At 40.8% G+C, this 25,123-nt stretch overlaps 2 protein-coding genes across 3 annotated transcripts in view; one reads left to right on the plus strand and one right to left on the minus strand.

The window, feature by feature from the left end:
- Positions 1–855: 855 nt before the first annotated feature.
- On the minus strand, positions 856–4,373 carry tyw2 (tRNA wybutosine-synthesizing protein 2). The gene is made up of 7 exons (XM_006781210.3): positions 4,215–4,373; positions 3,840–4,008; positions 3,520–3,718; positions 3,271–3,421; positions 3,085–3,194; positions 2,669–2,826; positions 856–2,271 (listed from the first exon to the last, which is right to left on the minus strand). Exons 1-7 carry the CDS (start codon positions 4,265–4,267, stop codon positions 1,906–1,908), a joined length of 1,206 nt encoding a protein of 401 aa, XP_006781273.2. The 5' UTR covers positions 4,268–4,373; the 3' UTR covers positions 856–1,905.
- A 181-nt stretch (positions 4,374–4,554) lies between these two features.
- The window catches only part of zdhhc9 (zDHHC palmitoyltransferase 9), a 34,953-nt gene continuing 14,384 nt past the window's right edge, over positions 4,555–25,123 (plus strand). The window contains exons 1-3 of one of the 2 annotated variants that reach the window (XM_087851455.1): positions 4,555–4,621; positions 18,840–19,000; positions 24,190–24,348. In XM_087851455.1, coding sequence (XP_087707581.1) covers positions 4,593–4,621; positions 18,840–19,000; positions 24,190–24,348 — 349 coding nt within the window. In that variant the 5' untranslated portion in view covers positions 4,555–4,592. Of the gene's footprint in view, positions 4,622–8,230; positions 9,054–18,839; positions 19,001–24,189; positions 24,349–25,123 lie in introns of those variants that run through there. The other variant, XM_087851451.1, reaches the window with a different exon arrangement.

The following is a 25,123-nucleotide window of genomic DNA, read 5'->3' on the forward strand; positions in this document are numbered from 1 at the left end:
TAAAATGTAAGTTTTGACATTTAAGCTTAAGTGCAGATTTGGTGTTTTATTCAAATGCAGCTGAGAACAGGTGAGTCTTCAACCTGGATTTAAATAAACTGAGTGTTTCAGCAGATCTGAGGCTTTCTGGGAGTTTGTTCCAGATATAAGGAGCATAAAAGCTGAATGCAGCTTCTCCGTGTCTGGTTCTGACTCTGGGAACTGATAAAAGACCGGATCCAGATGACCTGAGAGATCTGGAAGGTTCATACTGGGTCAGGAGGTCACTGATGTATTTTGGTCTTAAACCATTCAGAGCTTTATAGACCAGCATCAGAACTTTAAAGTCTATCCTCTGACGGACAGGCGGCCAGTGTAAAGACCTCAGAGCTGGACTGATGTGGTCCACTTTTTTGGTCTTAGTGAGGACTCGAGCAGCAGAGTTCTCAATGAGCTGTAGTTGTCTGACTGATTTTTTAGGTAGACCTGTAAAGATGCTGTTACAGTAATCAAGCCTACTAAACATGAATGCATGGACTAGTTTTTCCAGGTCCTGTTGAGACATCAGATCTTTTATCCTTGATATATTCTTGAGGTGATAGTAAGATGATTTTGTTATTGTCTTAATGTGTTTTTCTAAGTTTAGGTCTGCGTCCATCACTACACCCAAATTTCTCGCCTGGTTTGTGGTTTTTAGGTGTATAGATTGAAGTTCTCTGGTGACCTGTAATCGTTTTTCTTTGGCTCCAAAGACTATTACCTCAGTTTTGTTTTTGTTTAGCTGGAGAAAATTGTGGCACAACCAGTCATTAATTTCCTCAATGCATTTACCAAGAGCCTGTAAGTAAATTTAAAAAAAAAATTTAAACCAAAAAAAAAATACATTTCAATTTAAAGCTTTGAGTGTTTAAAAGAAGGCAGATAGATTTCTTAGTGCCCAGACATTTTCATCACTACACAAATGCATGGCGCCACCTCATCAGAACTCAGCACATCTGCACCTATGTGTTAAAGGAGGCATCTACATCCACTGTCAACAAACCTAGAACCACCTAAAATGCATCTTCAGATCCGTTCCCAGATGCTTCAACCCCCACTCACAAATTGTCTGAGGTGGCCTCATTAGCTCACATGACAGTTAAGTGGGACAGCGTCTTTCACACTTTGGCCCCAGTGAGTCAGGCCTTTTTTCACATGATTGGGTCAAGGATTCTCAGGACCACCTCCAAGGGGATAATCCTAACTAGGGGTTAAATATCTGGGATTCTATAGCAGTTGTTTTAGAACTAAAGGTGCTTCCTGGATGAGAGACAAACGGTATTGATGAACCTAAAGACGCCCAGTTGTTTCCTTTCTAAGCACTCAAGACTACCATGTCCTGGATGACTGAGAACTTACACAAACATATTCAATTTAAACCTGTAACTTATGTGAGCTTATCAAGTACAAAGCTTTGTTGCTCTGTTCTAGGATTATATTACAATATTAAAGATTAGAAAAAATGCTTTAGAACTGCTTTCAGCTAACAGAAACAAAAACATATGACTACAGTTTCTCATGAGCATCTACATTTCTTAATCGTGCTCACTGAGGAAAGACAAAAACTAGACCTTCCTTCTACCTGCGCACGTCCATGAGCCCATGAGCTTTTCCACAAGGTAAGGTCAGCAGCATAAGTTACCCTGGCAACGCACCCAGAGTAAGAACTGAACCACCTTTGCAAGAGTGGAGACCCAGGGTTAACCCCAAAGTTACGTTGCTAAGCCACTAATCCTGCTTTGTAGTGCAGGCCTCTGGATAAATAATGGTTGCGGTTGGTTTGTCACAGCCTGACAAATGATTAAACCAGCTTGTGTAGGGTTTGGTTAGAAACGTCTGTTTGTTTAACACCACAGTGTCTGTTTAGTGTTTGTGATGATTGCTTTCTCAGGAAGGCCTGCACTCCAAGTCCAGCACGACATGGTGAACATGAGGTGCATACGACTTAACGTGCTCGATGTGCTGGATGTTTGTTGTCCACCGTGTACCAGTGAAGTCCTTTAAAAGAGAAGCGAAGTGCTTTGCCGTGTCTTCGGCCCAGGCCCGCCACACCTCTCTGTCTGCTTTTTTCCCAGAAACCTTCTGGGGGGCATCGCCGGCTGTACTGTGCTGTACTGGCGAGGTAACGTTCTGGTGTATATGTAAAACGCCTCCTGTTGCTCTCCTGAGCAGTTGACAGGCGACAGGCCAGCCGTCCTCAGAGCTCGGTATGAGACCCAGGTTCACTCGGTCAGCGACGCCACACAGCTGGAGCTGGAAAAACAAAAGTTAGACAAAAAGAGGTGATTACAAAAACCTGTATAGCGTATCTTTTTTTCTTAAAGCGGAATAAAAGGCAATTACATTTTTATAATAATGGTAAAAACTCAAAAGAAACAGAAACTTGCTCGTCACACTTGCTGATGATCATTTAATCAAGAGGATTTAATTAGCAGTGCCTGGCTGATACTTGCCTTCTTAATTAAGGGTAAGTAAGGGTGTAGGTACGGCACACAGTCCTGAGAAATCTATCTCATAGTTAAAATAGATATAGTTTTTATTAGAGGTGGACTTTCTCTGATGAAATAATCATTTCCCAAGGGACCAATCTAAACCTGTAGTATATAAACACCACATGCGGCATAAGATATAACGAATCGATGAACTTTACTTGGCAATTATCTCCTTGGTGAATCGTGCAGCGGTCAGACACTCCATTTGCCTCGAGGTTTTTCTTCAGAGCTTCAACTGCGTTGGGGTTCCACTCACAAGCATGAACGCGACTGGCCTTTGCATGCACCAGATATGGGAGAGTGAAGTATCCAATACCTGAAATAAGGCACAAATAGGAAAATTAAACAACAATATGCATCATAATTTGGTTGTTTTTAGGTAGCACACAGCTGTAAGAGCAATAGTACATGAGCAGTGAACTCAGCTGCACCTCCATTTGATTCAGAATTCAAGGAAACAACATCAACTTTATTTCATATCTACTAAAATGGGTCCTTTTAACCTTCAAAAAGTTACATTTACCACAGATTCCTTTTTATTGCAATCATATAATATATTTCCCAGTTTTATTACCTGCATATAAATCCACTACAGTCTCCCCTCTGCAGTCAAATCCAGCCACCCGGAGCTTCTCTGTTATGTTTCCAGCCGAGAACATGCACTTGGTAACATCAAACTCATAACTGAAACAAATGTGAAGCACACATTTTAGTCTAATAAGCATGTCCCCAAGTGCTGAAATCTATGACTGATTATTACCTAATGCCATTGTCTACATGTTTGACCCAGCTGTGCTCTCCGAGCAGCATCGTCACCTCAGGAGATCTAAATCCATCTCTTGAAATTCTCCTGATCTTTGCTAGGCGCTTTGCTCCCAGTCTTCTGGCCACTGTGCTCCAAAGCTGTTGATCTAAATGAGTTAAAAAGTAGCCAGTGAGCCTCCTCGTGAATTATTCTGTACATTTAGCGGTAAAGTAAAACGTGGTGCAGTTTGAGATCAGTAGCTACCCATGTTTTCCCATAACGGCAGAAGAAAACAAGTGTCTCCCAGCAGGACTAGGTCTCCATGTCGCTGGAAACTGCGAGGGATGTCTCTCTTCAGCTCTTCTGTCCATCTTTCACCATGAGACTCCAACAGGTCCTGGAGGACTTTCTCCAGTTTACTACCACTCGCCCTTCCTTTCCCTTTTTTTGACTGCAGAGCAGACTGTGATGAAAGCAGGACAGAAATGAAAATATTCACAGAAAAAAAAAAATCACCTTTTACATTTTAAGGTGCAGTATCAGTAAAGCTTGCTGTTAATAATAATTCATTCAGCTTTAATTACCTTACTCCAAACTACTTCAAAATCATCATCTGAAGCCACAGTGGTCCTGAAAGACTGAAGATCGAGCTGGGACAAACAGGATGCTAAAATGGGGAGGAGGACTGTCCCATCTGAGTCTTTCACTAAACTCAAACTCAGGTCCAGAGCCCCTTTGGACTGTAGTGACCTCCTGTGAAATAAAATGCATGTTAAATATAATGTCAAATTCAATTCAATTCAATTCAATCTTTATTGGCAGACTTTATGTCCATAAAAACAAGACAGAAACACATCAAAGTTATTTCAAACAGGCTGTTTGTTCAAATCAATCAGCTCCTTTTGATCTAATGCTAATTGCTAGCTGCCGTTGATAGCAATGACCAAATCGTGGATTACCTGAGCTTCTGAGCTTGACACTGAGGCACACGAAGGCATGGCACACTGTCCATCTGTAAACAAACAAATCAGCTCTATTTACGTTTAGATTACGATGCAAACAAAGACCAGATGCACGTCAACAACCGGGTAGAAGCTTCCCTACTAGACACAACCCGTGTTTCCAGTCGGACTGTTATGCCGGACGGACAACTCCGAAAACAAGCAGTTGATAAACCAAAAATATATTAACAAAAACAGCACCCGGCGAAAACATTTCTAATGTTTTTGTCTCTATTTCTTTTACTGCTAGAAAACTACAGCTTTTCCTCAATTAAACGAGGCCAAAAACATTAAGTGATAGCCAGTTTTGGAGAAGTTGCTCACGGAGCCCAATAGATGGAGACAAAAGGAAGAGAAATCAGAGGGTAAGTTGCGGATGGTGAAGCAACTTTAATGTAAAGCAGACTAAAAATCCTCCAGAATCAATTTAAAACTAATATCTATAATAAGATATAAAAATTCAACTGTTTGGGTTTATTCTTAGTGGGCCTTTATTTATATTGTATTTGTGTAATATAGTCAAGTTATTTTGTAGGCGTCTACAAATGCAACAGAAGCATCAGTAGACACGTGTACTTAAAGGCCACTTTATTAGGTACACTAGTACCTGCAGACCTTTGCAAACCTTCATGGCATAGATTCACCAAGGTGCAGGAAATATTTGTCAGATATTTTAGTTCATGTTGACATGATAGCGTCACACAGTTGCTGTTGATTTGTTGGCTGCACATTCATGATAGGCTGTGGCATTTAAATGACGCTCACTTGGTACTAAAGGGTCCAAAGTGTGCCAAGAAAATGTCCCCCCACACCGCTATTACCAGACTGAATGATTGATACAAGGCAGGATGGATCTATGCTTCCATGCTGTTCAAGCCAAATCCTCATCCTGTCATTTGAAGGACCAGGAACCGTTTACCATTGCTCTGTTGTCCAGTTTTAGCAAGTCCCCGCAAAATGTCACCTGCTTTTCTATTCTTAGCTGATCGGAGTGGTACCCAGTTTGGTCTTCTGCTGCTGTAACCATCTGCTTCGCTGTTCAACATCTTGTGTTTGGAGATCCTCTTATGCAAAGCTTTGTGGTAACAAGTGTTTATTTGAATGGTTATTTGAGTTAATGTTGCCTTTCTGTTAGCTTGAAGCAGTCTGGCCATTTTCCTCTGACCTCTGGCATAAACCAGTGAACTGCCACTGACAGGATATTTTTTTCTTTTTCAGACCATTCTCTGTAAACCCTAGAGATGGCTCTGCAGCAAAATTCAATTTCTGAAATACTCAAATCACCCATCTGGCACCAACAACCATGCCACCTTCAAAGTCACTTAAACCTCCTTTCTTCCTCATTCTTATGTTTGGTTTGAACTTCAGTAGGTCTTCTGGACCATGTCTACACGCCTAAATGCAGTTAAGTTTTTGCGAAACAAATTTAAGGACAAATTTGACTGCAAATTTAGGAAAATGATAGTATGCACCTGTGAGATGTCCAATGGCCAGGAATTCCAAATTTCTTCTATTAGCAGGGCTGCAGTCCCAAAAACAACTACAATTTGATATGAGTTGTATTAATAGCATTTTGGAGTATGTGTTTGTTAGTGCCCAAAAGATGGAGGCAGTATTGGCATGCCTATCTCAGACAATTTTCCTTTTCTTCCGAGATTACGTTATCTGTCTATTAGTGTGTATGACATTAGATCAGTCATGCCACCACTGAGCGTTCCCCTTAAAAAAGATCGGCCCTGTTTGACAGATCTAATGAAAAGTGTCATCTGAATTTAAATTCAGACTTTAAGCTGTCTGCAGCTGGGGGTGCATTTGAACTTGAGAGGGCGGGTGGGCCAATGCTACATCTGACACGTCATCCATCATCTCTGTGTTTGATGAGGTGTTGGAGATGTTATCATAGCAGCATGAGTGAACTGAGGCAATATTGTAGCATTGTAACATATATATATATATATATATATATATATAATTTTAAAAAAATGTTATATATTTGTTATATAAATATTAATTTGTTATGTAAATAAAACACTAATAATTCTTATGAAGAAATACACACCTAATGAAAATGCTGTCCTTCTCCTGACTGACTATGAGCACAATCGACAACATCTATTCAAAACTTCAAAACTCTATCAAACTATAATTATCCATAACTGTAAATTTGCAATTTTGCACATTTATATTAACCTGTAAATTTACAATTTTTGTGCGTATCTCTACATATATGCCTTAGTATTGCATACTCTGTATATATTATCACTGTGACAGTGTTGCAACTACTTGCACTTTAACTTCTGATTAAACCCACACATAAGCTACAAGATCTACAAAGCTCTGTTTTACTTATTACTACTTTCTTTTTAGTGTTTTTAGTTGTGTGAAGGGAACCTGCAAAGTAAGAATTTCATTACTCTGCGTAACCTTTTGTGTTTTGCGGAGTACATGACAATAAACTACTTGAATCTTGAATCTTAAATCAAGGAAGAGAGGTCATTGACATTAATCAGTCTGGAAAGGGTTACAAAGCCTCTTATAAGGCTTCGGACTCCAGCAAACAGCTTCCACGGCATGCATTTTTAATTTCTCTTTGATATTTGGGCTGATTAGGACCTGATGAATGTAAAAACAAAGAATTACCAGATTTTTATTTTTTTTTTACCTAATTTTTGTTTCTAAAAAAAATGAGAGCCACATATCAGGATATTCATTTAAAATTTTGATAGAGCAGTTGCAGCATAATGTCCTCGTAAGTGGATATCAGGCCCTTGTAGAGCAAGATTTAGTATTTTGGTCTAAATAACCCAAAATGTGACGTCCACATATGTGGACGTCAGGTCCTAGGAGGTTAATCCACAAATGGATACACCTTTTAACTGTTAATGATTTAATAATCAGAAAGAGACGGAGCAAAAAATTGCATCCATGGGAGAGCTCCAAGGAAAAAACTACTACTTACCAAAAAGAACATATAGGCTCACCTCACATATGCCAAAAACATCTTGATGATCCCCAAGACTGTTGGGAAAATAAACTGTGGATTATTAAGACAAAAGTTTAACTTTATTGAAGGTTTACATCCTGTTACATCTACAATTTCATAAAAAGAGCATCATAACAAAGGTCAGACATGGTGGAGGTAGTGCCAGACCATCGCTGCTTTTCTGCTTCAGGACCTGTTCGACTTGTTTTACTTGATGGAAGCGTGAATAGAGAGCAGATCTCTACCAGAAAATCATGAAGGAGAATGTCAAGCCGTCAGTTTGTGCCCTGAAGCTTAGCGTACTTGGGTTATGCATCAGAAAAATGATCTGAAACACAGCTAGTCCACCTCTGAATGACTAAAATAAATAAATAAGTAAAAATGAAGGTTATGGAGTGGCCTTGTCAAGGTCTGACCTTAAATCAGAGGCTTTGGCGTGACCTTAAACACTTCATGTTGGAAAACCCTCCATGCGGAGGGTTTATATATATATATATATATATCGCATTGATTTTAAGCTTTGCAATTAGCTTGAAACACACAAGTGTGAAAAATATGCCAAAAATAATAAATGAGGGCGGAGACAAAGAGTTTTTCACACCATTGTGCACACAGGCGTATTAATAATATAGCTTACATACACAGTGCAACAATTCATGTGGTCAAATCTTCAAAATGTATCGGTTTGTTTTAGCCTGTCAAACTGTCTGTATGATGCAGAAGAAATACGATTAAAAACAGACCTCTGCATTGTTTATCTCTGCTCTCGTGGGGGATCAATCCCTCTGGTTTCCATTACCAATTAACTCCAATAAAACACTTCACGCTCTGCACCCTTGGGCAATACGATAGGCGAGCAATTTAGCATATTAATGTGATCAACACAGGACCTGTTCCTGTGTCCTTTGTTCCCTTTTTCTTTCACCTGTCCTGCCCCTTTAAGATTAGATATTTCAATCTAGGCGTGTTTCCTGCTACCATTGACTAAAACCGAGAGCTGGCAGGCTGTAGGGGGGAAAGGCATATCCAAGAGCTTTACATATTCCTGGACACACTGGCGATTCTTTCTTATTTTATTTTTTCTTTAAATGAAGGCTGTTGAACCAGCAGTGCAGTCACAGTCTAACAGCCTGTTTGTGAAGACCCAGCAGCTGCTCGCCCGTAAAACCATTTATGATTTATCGAGATGATATGAATGTCAGTCGGTCAAGGTCCGCTCTTCCGATTGAAAAGCTGGATTTTCAGGTTTCTGGTGGGAATCATCTGCTGCACGCATTTGGATGAATTTCTCCTGATTTCCAGAGGTGCCCGGACCGTGAAGGGATTGAGGTTGTTTGAGCGCAGAGGGAGGCTCACTGTGGGAATGACATGCTGCAGTAAAGACGGGAAATAATATGGATTAGAAAACGCCGATGATGTGACTGCGACACTTTGAATGGTCAGAAAATGCTTCCCAGCCGCCACTTAGCGCACAAGTCTTTAATATCACTCATTAACTGGACTGTTTTTGACTAAATAGTATTTTGGGAAGGGGCTACATGTGCGCAGATCCCCTCCCGAGCCATCGGCGTATTGTCTGAATCCCTTTGCAGTATAAATACTTGTATTGACCCAAAGAAGCGCACACTGCTGATCTGAGAAGAGGACACCATGTCGGCGGTGATGATAACACGAAAGGTGCGAAAATGGGAGAAGCTCCCGGGGAAAAACACTTTCTGCTGCGACGGACGGGTGATGATGGCCCGGCAGAAGGGCGTCTTCTACCTGACCCTCTTCCTCATCACCGGGACCTGCGCCCTCTTCTTCGCTTTCGAGTAAGTCATACCCCGTGGCAAAGTTATCAGCTGCTCCAAAAAGTGTTTGTAACTCCCTTTAGGCTTCCAGTTCCCAAAATATCGAGTCTCATAGCCTTATCCAACATTTGTCAGCTTCAGAGGTGCGTAAAATCAGTATAAACTCACATAATAAACATTTTAGCTTCAATCAAAAAACATCCATCCCTGCTTATTTACGCGTTAGAGATGTCCGCTCTGAGAATATAGGTTATTTGATCATGAAATGCATTAACAATTAACAATTTATTTTGATTGATTGATCTGGAAAGCAGTATCCACCTTCTCAGAACTCAGAACTAGCTGAATATGCATCACCAAGAGTAACGTAAAGTCCTCACCTTTGATTAGGTTAAATCACCAAATCAAGCTTTTACTGTTATCCTCATCTCAGTTGTGTGTAGATGATCTAAAAATGATTTCTTTAAGGGAGTATTGGATTTTTGTTACCTTTCTAAACCTACTTAATGGTAATGTGATCCTGGGCTCGGTGGTGGGCAGTAACTGTAACCTCCTTTTATGGTTTTCTTTTGTAACAGGCAACAATTTCACTTTGATCACCTCATAGTCATGTCTTGTTGATCTAAATTCTCTTCCTGACAGAGACGATGGTTATGACTGACCACATACTGAGTTGTTCAATATTTAATGACACAAGTCGTTCAGCTTTGCGGCTGGTTTAAGACAGAAATGCTGCCCCCCTCCCCTTTTTTTTTTTTTTTTTCCGGTCTCGGCAGTTCTGTCCCAATCCACTACTTGCACAACCCATTGGACTCATTATCCAGGCAAGCACTGTCGACCTGCTCGGATGCTGCTCGTGAACCCAGATCTCACCAGTTCATGCTGTACTGAGGAGTGCCTTTAATAAAATGAAGAACATGGACGTGGCTCATAAAGCAGTGCCGCTTACACTTTCTGTCCACGTCCTCGTTATTTCCTCTTTTCTTTCTTGGTAGTTTTTAAATGACACACAGAACACAATGATTTGGCACAAAATCCTGCTGTGTAACACAGTAACCTCCGTTGACTGTGGGTGTGTACGCGGCTACCAGGCCAAATGGATTTGGAGCATAGTGGCGAAGAGAAGTAGCTGCTCTTGCATAGTGCCAGGCCCTTCCCGTCTCTGTCTGCCTGCACGTTAATGGCCTCTTGCTTTCCTCTGAGTCTGCACAGAAGGAGCTGTTGTCCGGCTCACAGAGGGAAAAGGATGATACTGCTCACGCTGAGCATCCAGAGCTGGGAGGAGGCGTTGTGATAACTGATAGCTAGAGGGTCGTTAACTTGCTATGTTCATATTACAGCACAATATAATTATCTTTCTGGGTGGGACGGCTACTGAAGTCGGGCCCGAGCAACATGGGGGTAATTGCTAAATTCAGTTACATGGCAACTTGATACATTGAAGCTATGACAGGGTGAAAGCCATCAGCAGAAAGGCTCTGAGGTATAGTGCATTCACAAAATACCAATTAACTGGTGATAGAAGCATTAAAACACCAAGTCTAAGCTCTTTGCTATTGTAGAATTATTTGTCAGCTAGTGCGAGAGCTGTAAGTAACAGCTGTTTTCATAATTAATGCATCTGCTGTTGATTATGTTCATTTTCTGCATTTTCCAGAGTCTGAGACTGCTTGTTCAGAGTACTTATTTTATCTTAAAACCTGACATAAACAACGTTCCCATCGCTTGTCACCCATAAATAAATAACAACTATTGCATAATCATGAAACATTCAGACATTCAGGCTCCCCAAAAGAAACCAGTTGTAATCCTCCAACCCCAAATCTTGAATCTCTATAAACAGATATTTGCATATGAATATCTAGAATCTGTTGTTTTGGTGATGGAGGTTTCCTGGTGTGGCAGGTATTGAGGAGTCATGTGTAAGACATGCAGAGAGACCATGTGTAGAGCAAAAGAAACGTGCATTCAGTTGCACTTTCAAGGTCTCAAGATATGTTTTGCAGATGACTCAACTATCTTCTAGCTGCTTTAAGATAATCTGCATTCATAGTTGGAGACCAAATGGCACGAACCGTTGAGCACTTCCTCAGAAAACGCCTGTTAAGTTTCCCCACTGGATGATGTCGTGATGATGTTCTAGCCACCACTGTGATTTGATTCATGACCAAATCATTGCAAAACTGATCACATTTGTAACAGCTGCTGCCCTCTTTTGAAATGTCATCGTGTTAAGCTGCTAAACTAAGGCACGCTAGTGGATGAATATCTGTTAGGTTGGTCATTGTGAGTATGAATCAGTATGCTGACGTTAGGATTATCTGGCTCATTTTGTGCTAAAAATGGAAAAAAAAGGTATAAAACAGAAGCCAATAAATTATCAGTTAATCTGCAAAACTAATATTTGTTGAGTTTCACTGCTCTAAAACACTAAAAACACTAAAAACAAACCAGTGATCAAAAATGTAATTTTCGTATAAAGGCTTGCAACACATTAAAGACTGTATTGCAGTCGATTGTGTGACGCTGCATCAGTATAATCAGCTAAGCTGTCTGTCAGGGCAACGTCTCGCTGTTTCTTTATCTTGGAGAATTCCTTCCTCACATGTGAGCTTAAGGTTGGGCAGTGTGCTGCACCGTGACGTTGATGGCAGAACAAGGGAGGGCAGTGTCATGGCGTGAGCTGGCTAATATCCAAGACCAGGGGAGCAGACGTCTCACTTTTATCATCAGCCACCGGCACCATGTGCAGGGAGACCCCTCCGTGTTTTAATTTGTGCTAAATTGCGGAAACCAGCGGCTGAGTACACAAATGGAAAGATGCATTAGGGACAAGTAAACAAATTAGTCACTGAAGAAATGGGCCCAGCCTTTTTAGTTTCCTTTTCCCTTGCTGGGCAGAATTTTAAGTCTTTACATCCTCACCTTATTGCATTTGTGCTGATCCTTTTTGCATATGTATTAAACTGGGCATTGCATTCAGTGTGTGTGTACAGAGGGCTTTAGCATGCACATATCTGCAGAAGGCTTACTTGCAGATAGATGTTTGCAGGTTTGGTTTCTATTTGCTGCTTTTTGTCAACGTGTGTGCATATGTGCATGCGGATTGCCACCTATGGATTTTGGAGGAAGGAACAAGAAACTGGAACATAAGGACAGTGTGTCATCTGTCTGTCCACCACAGGACACTTAGCCACTAGGCCAGAAAACCATATGTGCATCTTCTTTTCTGGGTATTGGTGCTGCATGTGTGCGGTGATGGGAGCGATGCAGGAGAAGTAGGTATACAGGGATGAGCCTGCAGAGCGAGTGGCTGCAGTCAGAAGAGCGAACCCCCTGAGCCTCTCTCAGCATCTAACTCCACCCTGTCTCCCTGTTAACCAATCGGAAAGCGGCATCCGGCCAAGGCCAAATGAGCAATAACATGATTTATACCCTACTCAGAGTACGCGCTCCATTTACAGCAACCATGATCTAAAGGCTTTGTTCTCTGGAAGCTTCTCTATCAGAAGGAGAGAGCCGCTCCTCTGTGGAGGGTGGATTTTATAAATCTATAGCTCACAGCCTGTGAGCCTGCTTCATGCAAGGAAGGAAAGTCCACATTATATTTGCATAAATCTTGGGGTGGGGTTGAAGTAGATGCGCTGCTATCAAAAATGTGACAGATGCTGCTAAATAAACACATTTCTCATCAGTCTCAAGTTCACTTGCTAAATATTATATGACGCAACATCTGTGATCCTAACTTTAATCCCAGTAAACGCTCCGTGACCCGGGCGCTAATGTTTCATCTCTCTCGTTTGGTATTTAAATGTTGCATAACAAGGACGACTGATTTAAGCCCGGCATCAGCGTATAGTGAGTGTAGTCTGGAGCTTCAGGTTCAGGGGGTGCAAGCTCCCATGACATCAGAGCAAGGGCATGTATCATCTTTGTCTACCTGAAGCAGGAAATTCAGTCACGGCTTGATACCGCATACTAATGTATGAGGTACTGATATCTGCATAGTTTGGATGACTCTTGAAATATTCTTAGATAAGAAGTAAATGTTAAGTGAGGCTTTCGTTTTTTTGAATATTTATGAGAATAACATGAGCAGTTTTATCGTTGTGGGAAAGGCACAAGGATCCACGAAAGCTTTTCTGATATCGACTTGTTTCTGCTTGTATCTTAAAAAGGAGAGAGGGCAAGCAGAGTTTGAGAGCTTTTGTTTTTTTCCCTCAGCAGTGCCCTAGAAACAGCCAGGCACAGTCTGCAGATGTTTGTATGACAGAAGGCTGTTACTGAGGCCCACTGTTGAGCTGCCTGCACAGCAAGTGCATAATTCATTTGGAGTATGAGTCAAGCAGGCCTGCAACAGCTTACAGCTGTTAAGTATTAATAACGGAAGGGTTTGAAATGTTCGACAAAGGTAAAATGTCATGGTTCACTATGTGTGGCGTCGTAATCCCGGGTTCAGGGGCGGTGTGGCTGAGACGCTGAAGTGATTCTAATTTGGTGATATCACTACTTTAGGAGCTTTTCATCTCTGAGCTTGTGTCATTCTGAGTTAAGAAGGAACTAAACGTCTGCAGAAGACTCGCCTTAAAGCGTCTAATGCTGACAGTAGGAGCAGCAGTAGGTAGTTTATCTGTCTCCTGTGTAATGAGATTTAATTGTTTTATTTTAATGCCTTTATTGTCTTTTATGACCACCAGGTTTTTCCCTAAACGAGTTCCCTTTTATTAAACAAAGTTTATTCGGTGTAACTTCGGTAAAACTCGGGGCCTAATGCCCACTCTGTGATATTTGTTTAAGATTTAATTAGGGGCCAATAAATAATCCAAAGACCATACAGCAAGGCTTTTTTGCCTAACTCAAGTGTGATAATATTTTTGTGCCATGGTTAATAAGATTACAGCCTTTGAATGTGATGTAGGCCTCGTCTGGGTCAATCAGTAACCAATATGACCTACTGCAAACTGTAGAAACATGAGGTTTTAGCATCTCATACCTTCATATAATTGGCAGTGGCACAATTTAAATTCCTTTGTTATAGTTGTTATCATTGTTATTATTATTATTATTTTTAATAAATTGGAAGATGGGTTAATATCGCATATAAGGGGTGAGGTTAACAAATGTAATCAGGTTACATTTTGCCTTTTGTTATGCAGCACACACAGGTAAGTGTGCAGCTCATTAATTAGAAGACAATTTTGCTAAGAACTATGAGAACACAGTCTGTTTGGATTGTAATGGCAATGCATTTTATTTATGTAGTACCTTTCAAAAACAAAGTTACAAAGTGCTTAACAAGATAAGATAAGAAACAGCAAATAAAACATCTAAGAGAAGGCAAAGGTCACTCGACATTTGGCTTAGGAATAAAAGCAGCACAAGGAGATAAAAAGTGAGGAATAAAAAAATTAAAAATAAAACAACAGGTAATTAAAAGCTAGTAGAACGTAGATTGAAATTATAACTAGGAGAAGGCGATTAAACAATTAAGGTGGACAACATCAAAATAAACTTCAAATGGAGGCACGGAAAAAGCCTACTTTGAAAAAATATGTCTTTAAGAAGGATTTAAAAGACAAACGTGAGCTTGCCCATATGGAAAAGAAGTAGTAAAAACATATATGATTTACTCATGAAAGTAGCCACTTTCTCATTACTTTCATATATTTTTTTAGTAAGTATCCAAAACATACAAGTTTCATTATATAATTTTTCAAGGGATCTTATATCTGTTTTCACTCTTGTATGCTTTTCATACAAGTTTCATACAAGACAGATAAAAACTTTATAAGATTTATATACATCTTTTCCATATGGGTGGTGATCTGATCTCCTCAGGATGATTATCACGGTGGGGTGACCAGCTTGGCCGAGGACATTTTTCATTATTTTTTTCTTATTTTCTGTAATAATCCAAAAGCCTACAGACAAATTCTATTGTGTATCAAGGCCGAGGTGTTTTCTAACTTCCTGGTTGGTTAAAAAACAAACAAAAAAAAGGCACTCTATTACAAATGTATTAGCTCTAAAGGTAGTTCATGTATTTGTAGCATTTCAGTGTAATAGAAGGTATTGTAATGTATTCTCGATGAGCATTACATGAGATGAATTATACTACTGTTTATTTTGCTAAATATAAAGCAGTAGATAAGCTTAGCTTTGCATAAAATTTAGATATTGTGGCACACCTGTCTCTGTGCAAAGGTAAGGAAATCTGCCTTCTAGCACCTCTCAAGTTCATGAAATAACTTCCGCACGGGTTGTTTTCACACCTTCACAAAGACTTGCTGTTAGAATAGTAAACAGATATTTCATAAATATGAAGTAAGTTGGTTAAGGAGGAGGGTGTGTTAGCAACATGTGCGTGTCAGTTGTCGGATATCCCCTCGTAGACGATCCAGTTTTTCCTGCTGCTTCTGTGGTGATTGGTGAACATGGAGTCACCAGAGTGGTGCCGTGACAGCTCCACCCTGCACAGCACAGGAAATTGTCACATCCAGGAAAGATAGGGGGGCTTGATGGGAAGCAATGATAGAGAAGCCTTCCTTGAATATGTTCCAGTTTACGGTTACGGGAATTGCACTTCATCGACAGACTGCATTCCCTCAGCTTGAATCCCGCTCTGTGCGGCCTCTGCACAAACGGCTGTGGAAACGCACCTCGCAGGCCTGCGCCAGTGGAAATTTCTATTGATTTGAACTCCGCTCCTTGTTTCCATTAATGTTTGAAATGCGCTGCCGGAAAACTGCTCAGACAAGTCAAGCAGGTGTGTGTGTTTGCTTTGTTGTCTTGTCAGAGCTCAGGTATGCTGACAGGGTTCATGTACATGGTGATATTAAACAAGTCCGCTTTGTTCACTTTTAACTGTATGTCTGCATAGTGAGAACAGAAAACCGACCATGATGATGAAGCAAAACTGTGGGTGACACTGTAGTAGATGAGTAGCTGACATCCCGGACACCTGTATGAGCTTATCTGTGTTAAACAAATTAAATAAAACAGGCAAAAGCAATTTATCTTTTAATGGCTGCTGATTTCTCTCTATTTTCCCCTTTTTGTTATATAACTGCAGCCACTTCAGGTTTAATCATGAGATCACAGACGTGCAATGGTGCCCCTATGTACAGATTTCTGTTATTGACTTAAAGCGCATTGGATCGTTATAGAAGAGCAACTCCAATCAGCAAAATTTGAACTAAGTCAACAACCGTCCACAGTATAAAAAAATAAGAGTTTTACCCTCCATATTTTTCATGTGTTATAGGCTACTTGTTTTTGTTACAATATATGGAGTGTTGGCTATAACCAAATGTTAACTGTGTGGATATTCTTGTGTTGTACTTGATATGTATTTGGGTTTCAGTTTGTAGATTCTGATATTTGTTTTTAGTTTGTCACTGCAATCATCCTGCACCTCATTTCATTGTTGCTACTAGGGCTGCCACAAATGAATATTTTCATAGTCGACTAGTCGGTGATTATTTTTGCGATTAGTTGACTAATCAGATCATCATCCATTCAACGTAAAACGTACAGCTTATTGCACCAGCAGCATCTGCTCTTATATAACTATCATTAGCTTACAGCTTTAAGTGTTTAAGGTATGTGCTAACTAAAAATAAAGTCAAGATGATAGTTTATTAAATTTTAATGAAATTTGCAGATTGTTTCGGTGGAGTTTAATAAACTCAGCCGTCAGCTCCTTGCTATCTAAAATATAACAGGACACCGGAGTAGATTCTCACACTTCTGATAGTTAGTTGTCTGCTTGACGTTTATTCAGCTGTGTAAAAACTATAACTTTAATCTCATCCAAACCCGATTTAGTCAGGAACAAATAAAACACTGAAAAAAGCCAAACAACATTTTTAAGTTATCTACGTGACTTATATATCATGTTTAACCTGAGTAGCGAAAGACAGCGGTGGGTTTGAAAACGATTTGCCGGGAGTCCGGTGTTCTCACGGCTCTAGTTAGCCTAGCCCCCGGCTAGCTATCGAGCTGGTGGGTAACAGACGTCTCCGAAAACGTCGGAGCGCTTTTGAAAATATTTGGCGTCTTGATAAACTGAGCAGATATTTGAGGTTTACACAGCAACATTCTCGGCTGAAAATATGTAAAGCGTTTATTTTGTGACCCAGAAAGAATAATAAGAGTAATATTAAAACTAACTAGCTGCCGCCATTGTTGGAAACTGAGCTGGGCTGCGCTATGAATTCTGGGACACAGTTTCTTCTTCTTTGGTGTTTAACGGCAGCTGGCATCCTTGTACATGCAGTGCTGCCATCTTCTGTTTCAGTCCGTTATTACACTCTTAAATCCTACTACTTATTCCTGCGTCTTTTGTGATCTTACAAAGCTTCAAACGACGCGTCGACTATTAAATCAGTCGTTGACGATTTTGATAGTCGACGTAATCGTGACTAGTCGACTAATCGTGGCAGCCCTAGTTGCTACCTTAGCAAATTTGTTGCTAGATTCAGCCGCTTTGCATAACCATTCACTGGATTTTATATTAGATGAAAAGGACTTGGCAGTAAACAGACAGTAGCTTGCTGTTCTGTCACAACCAACAGAAAAGTCCTCCTCGCACTTTTTTTTTTAATTGGCTTAGCAAGAAAAATAAGGACACATAATGACAGATGCAGAAAATCTTTACCACCTCACACCACAAGACCTTCATTTTCTTTATTTTTAAGCCCCATTTTTTTTCTTTATCGTGGGCTTTTTTACATTTTCTGTTTAATTTAGTGTAATGTTTGGCTTGTTCTATATTTTTATTATACTGTATTGTTGTACGATGTTTTTTTTATGGTTTGGCTGCTGTAAAATAGTAATTTCCTAACTTTTGAGATAAATATATTTCTTATGTTATTGTAACATAAAGCGAGTTCACTTGGTGATTCTGATGTTCTCTCTAAGTGATAATTTTTGCCAAATTAGCAGCAAAGGCTGTGAACACTTATGTACATGTTATAGTTTTGTTTTTTATTTTTTATAAATCTGCGTTAATTTCAAGCAAACTGTTTGTTCATTTTATCTTTATGGGGAATCGCATGTCGAGTTTTGAGGCGAGGCTGTAACATGACAAAATGTGGAGGGACTTTCCAGATGCATGTATGCAGATGCTGTTTAATGGAACAAAAGAGAATACGGTGTAAATAAAATGTAGCCTGGTGATTTTGTGTGTGGGCAGTTTTATACGTGGCATGCTGAACTAAAGTTAGTGTTCCTCAGTCCCTTAAAATCCTGTAGTGCAACATTACAGTTACATTATGAATATATGATTTCAGCCTCAAGGGAGAGCGATGAGGTCATAGAGTTAAACTATTAATAACTGTGTGTGGAAGCCTTTTTGCTGCTGCTGCGCTCTTCTGTTGCAGCACTTTGCATTGCAGCTCACATCTGTTATCAGACTGTGCAGCCGGCCCTTTTGGAGGAGGCCGGCTGGCTCTAATCTCAATGGCCTGGCAAACGGATCCACGCTTCTCCACTAGTACAGAAGGTGTAGGGAGTGCGGCATCGTGTTATTTATTCAAGGCCACGACTTCGGTCTTGTGGTTCGTGACCTTATGCTCTGAACATCAGTTAAAAATATGTGTGGTGTTGTTTTGTTGTGTCCTCTGTGCTCGTGGCTTTCCTGAGAGTGCTCTGCCACTTCTCTTAAGATTATCCGTAGTTATCACATGTGAAACATGTTTTTCCTTAATCCTGTATGATGTCAAGTTTGCAGATGCGAATATTTAGAAAAGAAAGCAGCTGTTGTGTGCACATTATTTTAAAAACACTTTTCTTTTTCTTGTGCAGATGTCCGTACCTGGCTGTTCATCTTTGTCCCGCCATCCCAGTTTTTGCTGTCCTGCTGTTCCTCTTCGTTATGGCCATGCTGCTGAGGACCAGCTTCAGTGACCCCGGGGTGCTACCGAGGGCCCTTCCGGAAGAGGCTACATTCATTGAGATGGAAATTGGTAAGTTACAGGATTTGCGGACAGACACTCTCCACTGCTTCCCTTATAACTTCATGTGAAAAAAGTTTTCACAGGACTCTATGCTGTCCTATGAAAAATTAAGTACACCCTTACTGCAGGTGATTAAATGATCATCAGCAAGTGTGGGTATCTCTGTAAAAGCACAAGATTTGTAAGTCTGCTGGTCTGGAAAATGTCAGGTGTGTGTTTTAACACAATGCCGAGGCTCCCAGTAGTGGACTTTGCAGCAAATTCGCTCCAAGGTCGGACTGTGCAATGCTAACAGAAACTACAAAAAACCCCAAAACAAAGTCCAAGAGCTGCATCTCAGGCCTTAGTCACCGTAGTTAGATATTAAAGTTCATAACAGCCCAATCAGAAAAAGACTGAAGAAGTATGGCTTGTTTGGAAGTGATGCCAAGAGTTAGCTTCTTCTGACTAAAACCACAGCAGCACAGCGTTAGCTTGCATCTGCATAAACCTCAAGACCTCTAGGACTACGTCCTTTAAGGTGACCGACATAGAGATGTTTGGCCATAATGCGCGGTGCAAAGAGTGCCAAAGACCAAACCCAGCACCTCATACCATTTGTGGGCTGGGCACTTGTGGGTAGCATGGCTGAGCGGTCTAAGGTGCTGGATTTAGGCTCTAGTCTCTCTAGAGGCGTGGGTTCGAATCCGCTGCCATTATTGGGGACAGGGATAGCTCATTAGGTAGAGTGTTCACCCCATGATTGGAAGGTCGGGGGTTGAAATCCACTGAACGGCTACTCTGAGGCAAGCTGGATTGGTACTCCTTCGATGATAAATGCAGAGGACTAAACAATTTCCTACAGGATTAATAAAGTATACATTTATTATTATTATTATTATTATTATTATTATTATTATTATTATTATTCTGGAGTCAAATGTGATGCCTTACAGCTAAAGCTGGGCTGAAAGTGGGGCCTTCATCAGGACAAAGACCCCAAGCAGAGCTGCAAATCTACAAGTGAATGGCTGAAGAAGAAATAAAAATCAAGGTGTTGCAATAGCGCGGTCAAAGTTTTGTTTGATCACATTTGATTGAAAGCAATATCACCATTATTACCATCATCTTATCCACATGTTTCTCAGTCTGGACTAAATTGTTTGCAACATGGCTTTGCCCGCTTCTAACAATTGAGAAGAGCTCAGGGAAAAACACAAACACAGGAAACTGTTAAAGGAAACAGTGTTTACATCTACAGAAGAATGTCAACACTCTAGATCAAGAAGATAGAGCAGCGTTTATGTCTTTTAAATACCAGTTTAAATTGCAGCAAATCTTTAACAGACCACATGCTATGCAATTGGGTTTATTTGTACTATTACAAGTAAGTTATCTTGAGCACTACCTGTCACTAGCAAACAATGGAGAGACACGATCAGTGACTAGCTGTGTAGCATTTAGCAGCTAAAGAGCCTCAGGCACAGCTGAAAACTGAAGGCTGAGCCTAAAGAGGAACAAGAACCTGACCTACATTTGGCAGGTGAACACAAACACAACTCCATGTGAACAGTATTGTTGCTAGTGCCAGTGTAGGTGTAGTTGCAGATTTATTTTTATTTTTGGGAATGTTTGAAGAGGCATTATTTGTCACTTATATACGTTGCTAGCACCAGATTGGGACCTTTAAGGATCAATGTGTTGACAGATGGTCTTCTGCATGTTTATGGTTATTTGAGTTACTGTTTCCGTACTATCGCCTTGAAGGAGTCTGGCCATTGTCCTCTGACATAAATGTGGTATTTATGCCCGAAAAACTGCTGCTCTCTTTTTCAGGGGGTCATTCTTTGTTGTACAGATGTTCATACAGGAACATCAGCAGTTTCTGAAATACTCAGAGCGCCCACTCTGGTATCAACGACCACGCCACTTTCAAAGTCACTTAAAAAAATCGTAATTACCCATTCTGGTGCTAGACCTTGTAACCAGGTCTACCCCTCTGCACTGGAATTCCTGCTGTGTGATTGACTAGATATTGAACAGGTGTATTCTGGTATCTTTTCAAACCTTTGGCTTTTGACACAAATTTCAAAAATACAGCAGCTACGTGATTGTAAAGTTTTTATTATTTAAAAAAAACCAAAGTAATAAATAGTAAAAAGTAGCATGTGACCTCACCTTGCCAGGTGTGGCAGTCCAGCGCCTGCCCTTGTAAGCAGAGCTATTCAGTATCAGTGCTGATAATGCCATAGCCACACGTCTCTTATTTAGATACATTTAAATGTTTAGTCAGCGACGTGTCTAGTGGTTATTGCAGCTCAGGTGCTTTTACATCGTTGCACACAGCGGCACATGTCTGTGTGTCAAAGGACACCCACAGGTGTGGATTGCAAACTAGGTGGAAGTAGTTAAAATAAAAGTATTTAGGAGGGATAAAATATTTCACGTGGCAGCACGGTGGTTAGCATTGTTGCTGCACAGCAAGAAGGTCCTGAGTTCAATTCCACCATCAGGCCGGGGTCTTTCTGTGTGGAGTTTGCATGTTCTCCCCGTGTTTGTGTGGGTTCCCTCCGGGTACTCCGGCTTCCTCCCACCGTCCAAAGACATGCAGCTTGTGGGGATAGGTTAATTGGATAATCCAAATTGCCACTAGGTGTGAATGTGCGAATGAATGTGAGTGCGAATGATTGTCTGTCCCTGTGTGTTGGCCCTGCGACAGACTGGCGACCTGTCCAGGATGGACCCCGCCTCTCGCCCTATGACAGCTGGGATAGGCTCCAGTGCCCCCCGCGACCCTGAAAAGGATAAGCGGAAGCGAATGGATGGAGGGATAGAAAATATTTCACTATATATGTTTGCTAAACAGTGAGCAGACAGCCTCAATCTGCTGGTTTATTTATTCTTGTTATACTTTAGATTGCTAAAAGTTGGGTGTGCTCATCCACAAATGTAGAGCTTAGTTTAAAATACAGTTTTTCACAGCATCCAAAACATACAACACTCTTAGAAAAGAGAAATTGCCCTTTGTTCTTTATGATTTTCATGCTGCTATATTTGTTTAGTATCCAGTGCTCTCTCTTTGCCTCCCTCCCTGTGTGGCTGCTCAATGTTCTTTGTCTCTGTTAAAGATTCACAGCATCCTTCAGCCAGCATGCGTGTTCCCTCGCTCTGTGTACGGAACATGGGCGTGGACCGGCCTCTTTTGAGGCTTATAAAAAAGGCTAGGGCACTCGGCTCTCTGGGATTGGGTTAGCTGGCATCAAGTGCTGCTGTCATCATGACCGTGACTCATCGTGCTCGTTCGATGATGCTGATGGAGAACCTGAAACGCATGCATGTTTGTGCTGTAGCTCTGAAACAATTAGTCAAAGGATGGAAAATTCACTGCCTGTTTAAGTGATCTATTACTCACTTGAGTCATTTCTTTACGCAACAATACCACATCGATCCTCTCGGGATGTTTCGTCGCTTTAATTTGTCTTGAGTGACAAAAACCAAATAATTTACTGGGTGGTTCATATTCAGTTTTTATTATTATTTTTTTCTCTCTCAGGGAACAATTGTGATTTTTACATTTCAGATTGAATAGACAAGTTATAAAATGTTAATTAGTGAGCTTTCGAGGTGCAGGGACGTGGCGTTTGAGTTGTTGATAGTTGCTACCCTGTGTTTCAGTCTTTATAGCATCACAAACAAGCATGTTTGTGATAGTTTCATTTCAAATATGCTGCCAGCCGTATCAGTTTCCTTTAACCTGAGGTAAAAAATAATTTCTGTACTTCCAAAAAGGTAAATCTGTACCTTTAAATAACCTCACTGGACATCCTCTCTTTTGCAGCAGACTTGCTTTATGTTTTCTTTGACCTTGTCTGTATCCTCTCACAGCATTCCCAAAGCCTTCTACCTTTCCACATAAGACTTCTCGGCAACCTTCTTCAAATATGAAGCTATTATTGACATAAACACTATTTAAGCAGAACACATGACCGCATTATGCCAGCTTAGTTTGTTACCAACTTCATCAGTTCACACCTTCAGATATTAAACAGTATGTTTTTATGTGTTAGGATAGCTGTTGTAAGCGTGGGAGTGCTAAAAGCCAGTCGAGCGAGCAAGCGGGGATGTTAAAGAAGCCTCTGCAGCCCTGATGCTCTGTCCCTTCTGCCTGTTAGCAGCCGTCCCCGGGGGGAAAGCTAATACGAGGAGCGGCATCTTCTCGGAATATATAATGCCACGAGCAGATTGAGCTTTGCTACCCAAGGGAGTGGCATCATTCCCTGTGAGTGGTGACTCATAAATTTATTCTTCACTACTTTATCCTGAAAGCCACTAAATCCCACCTTCTGTGGGTGCATGATGGCAAGTATTTGTTGCTGTCACAATCTATGAATTTATATCCCAGGGATGTTTTTAATAGACGCCTGAAAATGTGCTCGTTTCACTGATTTATTCGTGCAGAAACTGCTTTGTTTTACTTAAGAGATCTTCATTTAGGACTCTATACAAATGATAAGTATGCATTTTAGGCTTTTTCCCCTTAGCATCTCTGAACACTTTCTCAAACCCAGATAATTTCATTTCCACAGAAAGCACTTTTAAAAAAAAAATCTTAATGAATCCCCAGGAAGTCAAATGAGTACGCTTTCTCTTTTCCATTAACTCCACATTCACGCCTGTCCACTGCGGCATGCTAATGGTAGATTTCTTCCTCGCAGCTACTCTGCGGGGTTATTCAACTGTGTTATCATCGGCTTGCACGTATGATCTCCAGATCCCGGAGTGTAAGATAATCAGAAGCATCCAAATTGTCACAAACAAACAGTATGTCAGAATTCATTTGTTTGATAGCTGCTGTGCAGACATGAGATTACTGTGAAATATGGCCGTTCCAGTGATGGGAAGCTGTCCAAATGGAGAAGGATATGGTGCTTTATAGTTGCAAATAAAAAATATTGACAGTTAAACAGCCCACCTATACTGTACTGAGGGACAGTTGTTGGTGAATGACATCCTCGAGGTTCAGCTGTCGTGATTTATGTCACTAATTCTCACATTAGAGCTCCTGTCCAATGCAGAAATCATGTTTAATATCTTTAACGCTGTCTGAGGATTTCATTTGTTGCTGTTGTGCTGACTGTGATTAAATATGATCTCTTAGAGTAATTTATATATATTACGTCATCCACATCGATTTAATGTTTTTCTGTTCGCTTCCACAGAGGCCGCCAATGGGAACGTCCCCGCAGGGCAGCGACCCCCGCCCCGAATCCGCAACGTTCAGATCAATAATCAGATCGTCAAGCTCAAGTACTGCTACACGTGCAAGATCTTCCGACCACCTCGAGCGTCCCACTGCAGCATCTGCGACAACTGCGTCGGTAAGAAGTCTCATCTGATGTGCCGTCGTTTGTTACGCTGCTCAGAAAGGCTTCACAAAGGGAGAAAGATGAGATGGGTTTATTTCAGGCGCGCAGAAATAGAAAGGTGAGCAAGGAGAAAAATAGCTCGCTGACACGCTGGCGATTACTGATGCCTCGTCCTTAATTACCTCCGTGCATTTGTTTGTCACGGTGGAAAAAAGAGATGTTAGCTTTATAAATATACGCAGAAGCGGACAGGGTGCAAAAGTTTTAGAAAAACATTCGTATTTTTTTAGAATGCCCTTTAAGTTTTGAAGGCCGTGAATTTGTGGTGCATTGTGATGCTTTGTGATGCTTTCTCACAGCCCTGCAGATTAGCAGTGATTCGGTAGCCGATGAATGAAGAATGTGTTTGAAGGGAGCGTAGACTCACAGGCGACGAGAGAGGAGACAGTGGAGGCTCAGTGAGGAAATAACTGCTCAGTCATTGTGAACACTGGTTCATCTGTGTCCACCTGCTGTAAACACACACACACTCCCAGCGCTAGCATTACACAACTGCATTCCTGTGACCCTCTTTTACTGCAGAGGTTTTTGTTCCCTCCTCACCTTAACTTTGCTCAAACTGATGAAAGTCTCAGAGAGAAAACAGCCACTCCGCTATTATAAGATGCAAATGCACAGTTTTGTAGTCCTGCACATAAAGTCTGGGGTAAAGGTGTTGATCTCTGAATAATTGCACATATTTTATTCAGCGACTCACGCTGCAAAAAGAAAAAGAATATGTGAGACT

This window comes from Neolamprologus brichardi, chromosome 2 (assembly GCF_056152115.1).
Source record: "Neolamprologus brichardi isolate AB-2024 chromosome 2, ASM5615211v1, whole genome shotgun sequence".
NCBI classification, from domain to species: domain Eukaryota; kingdom Metazoa; phylum Chordata; class Actinopteri; order Cichliformes; family Cichlidae; genus Neolamprologus; species Neolamprologus brichardi.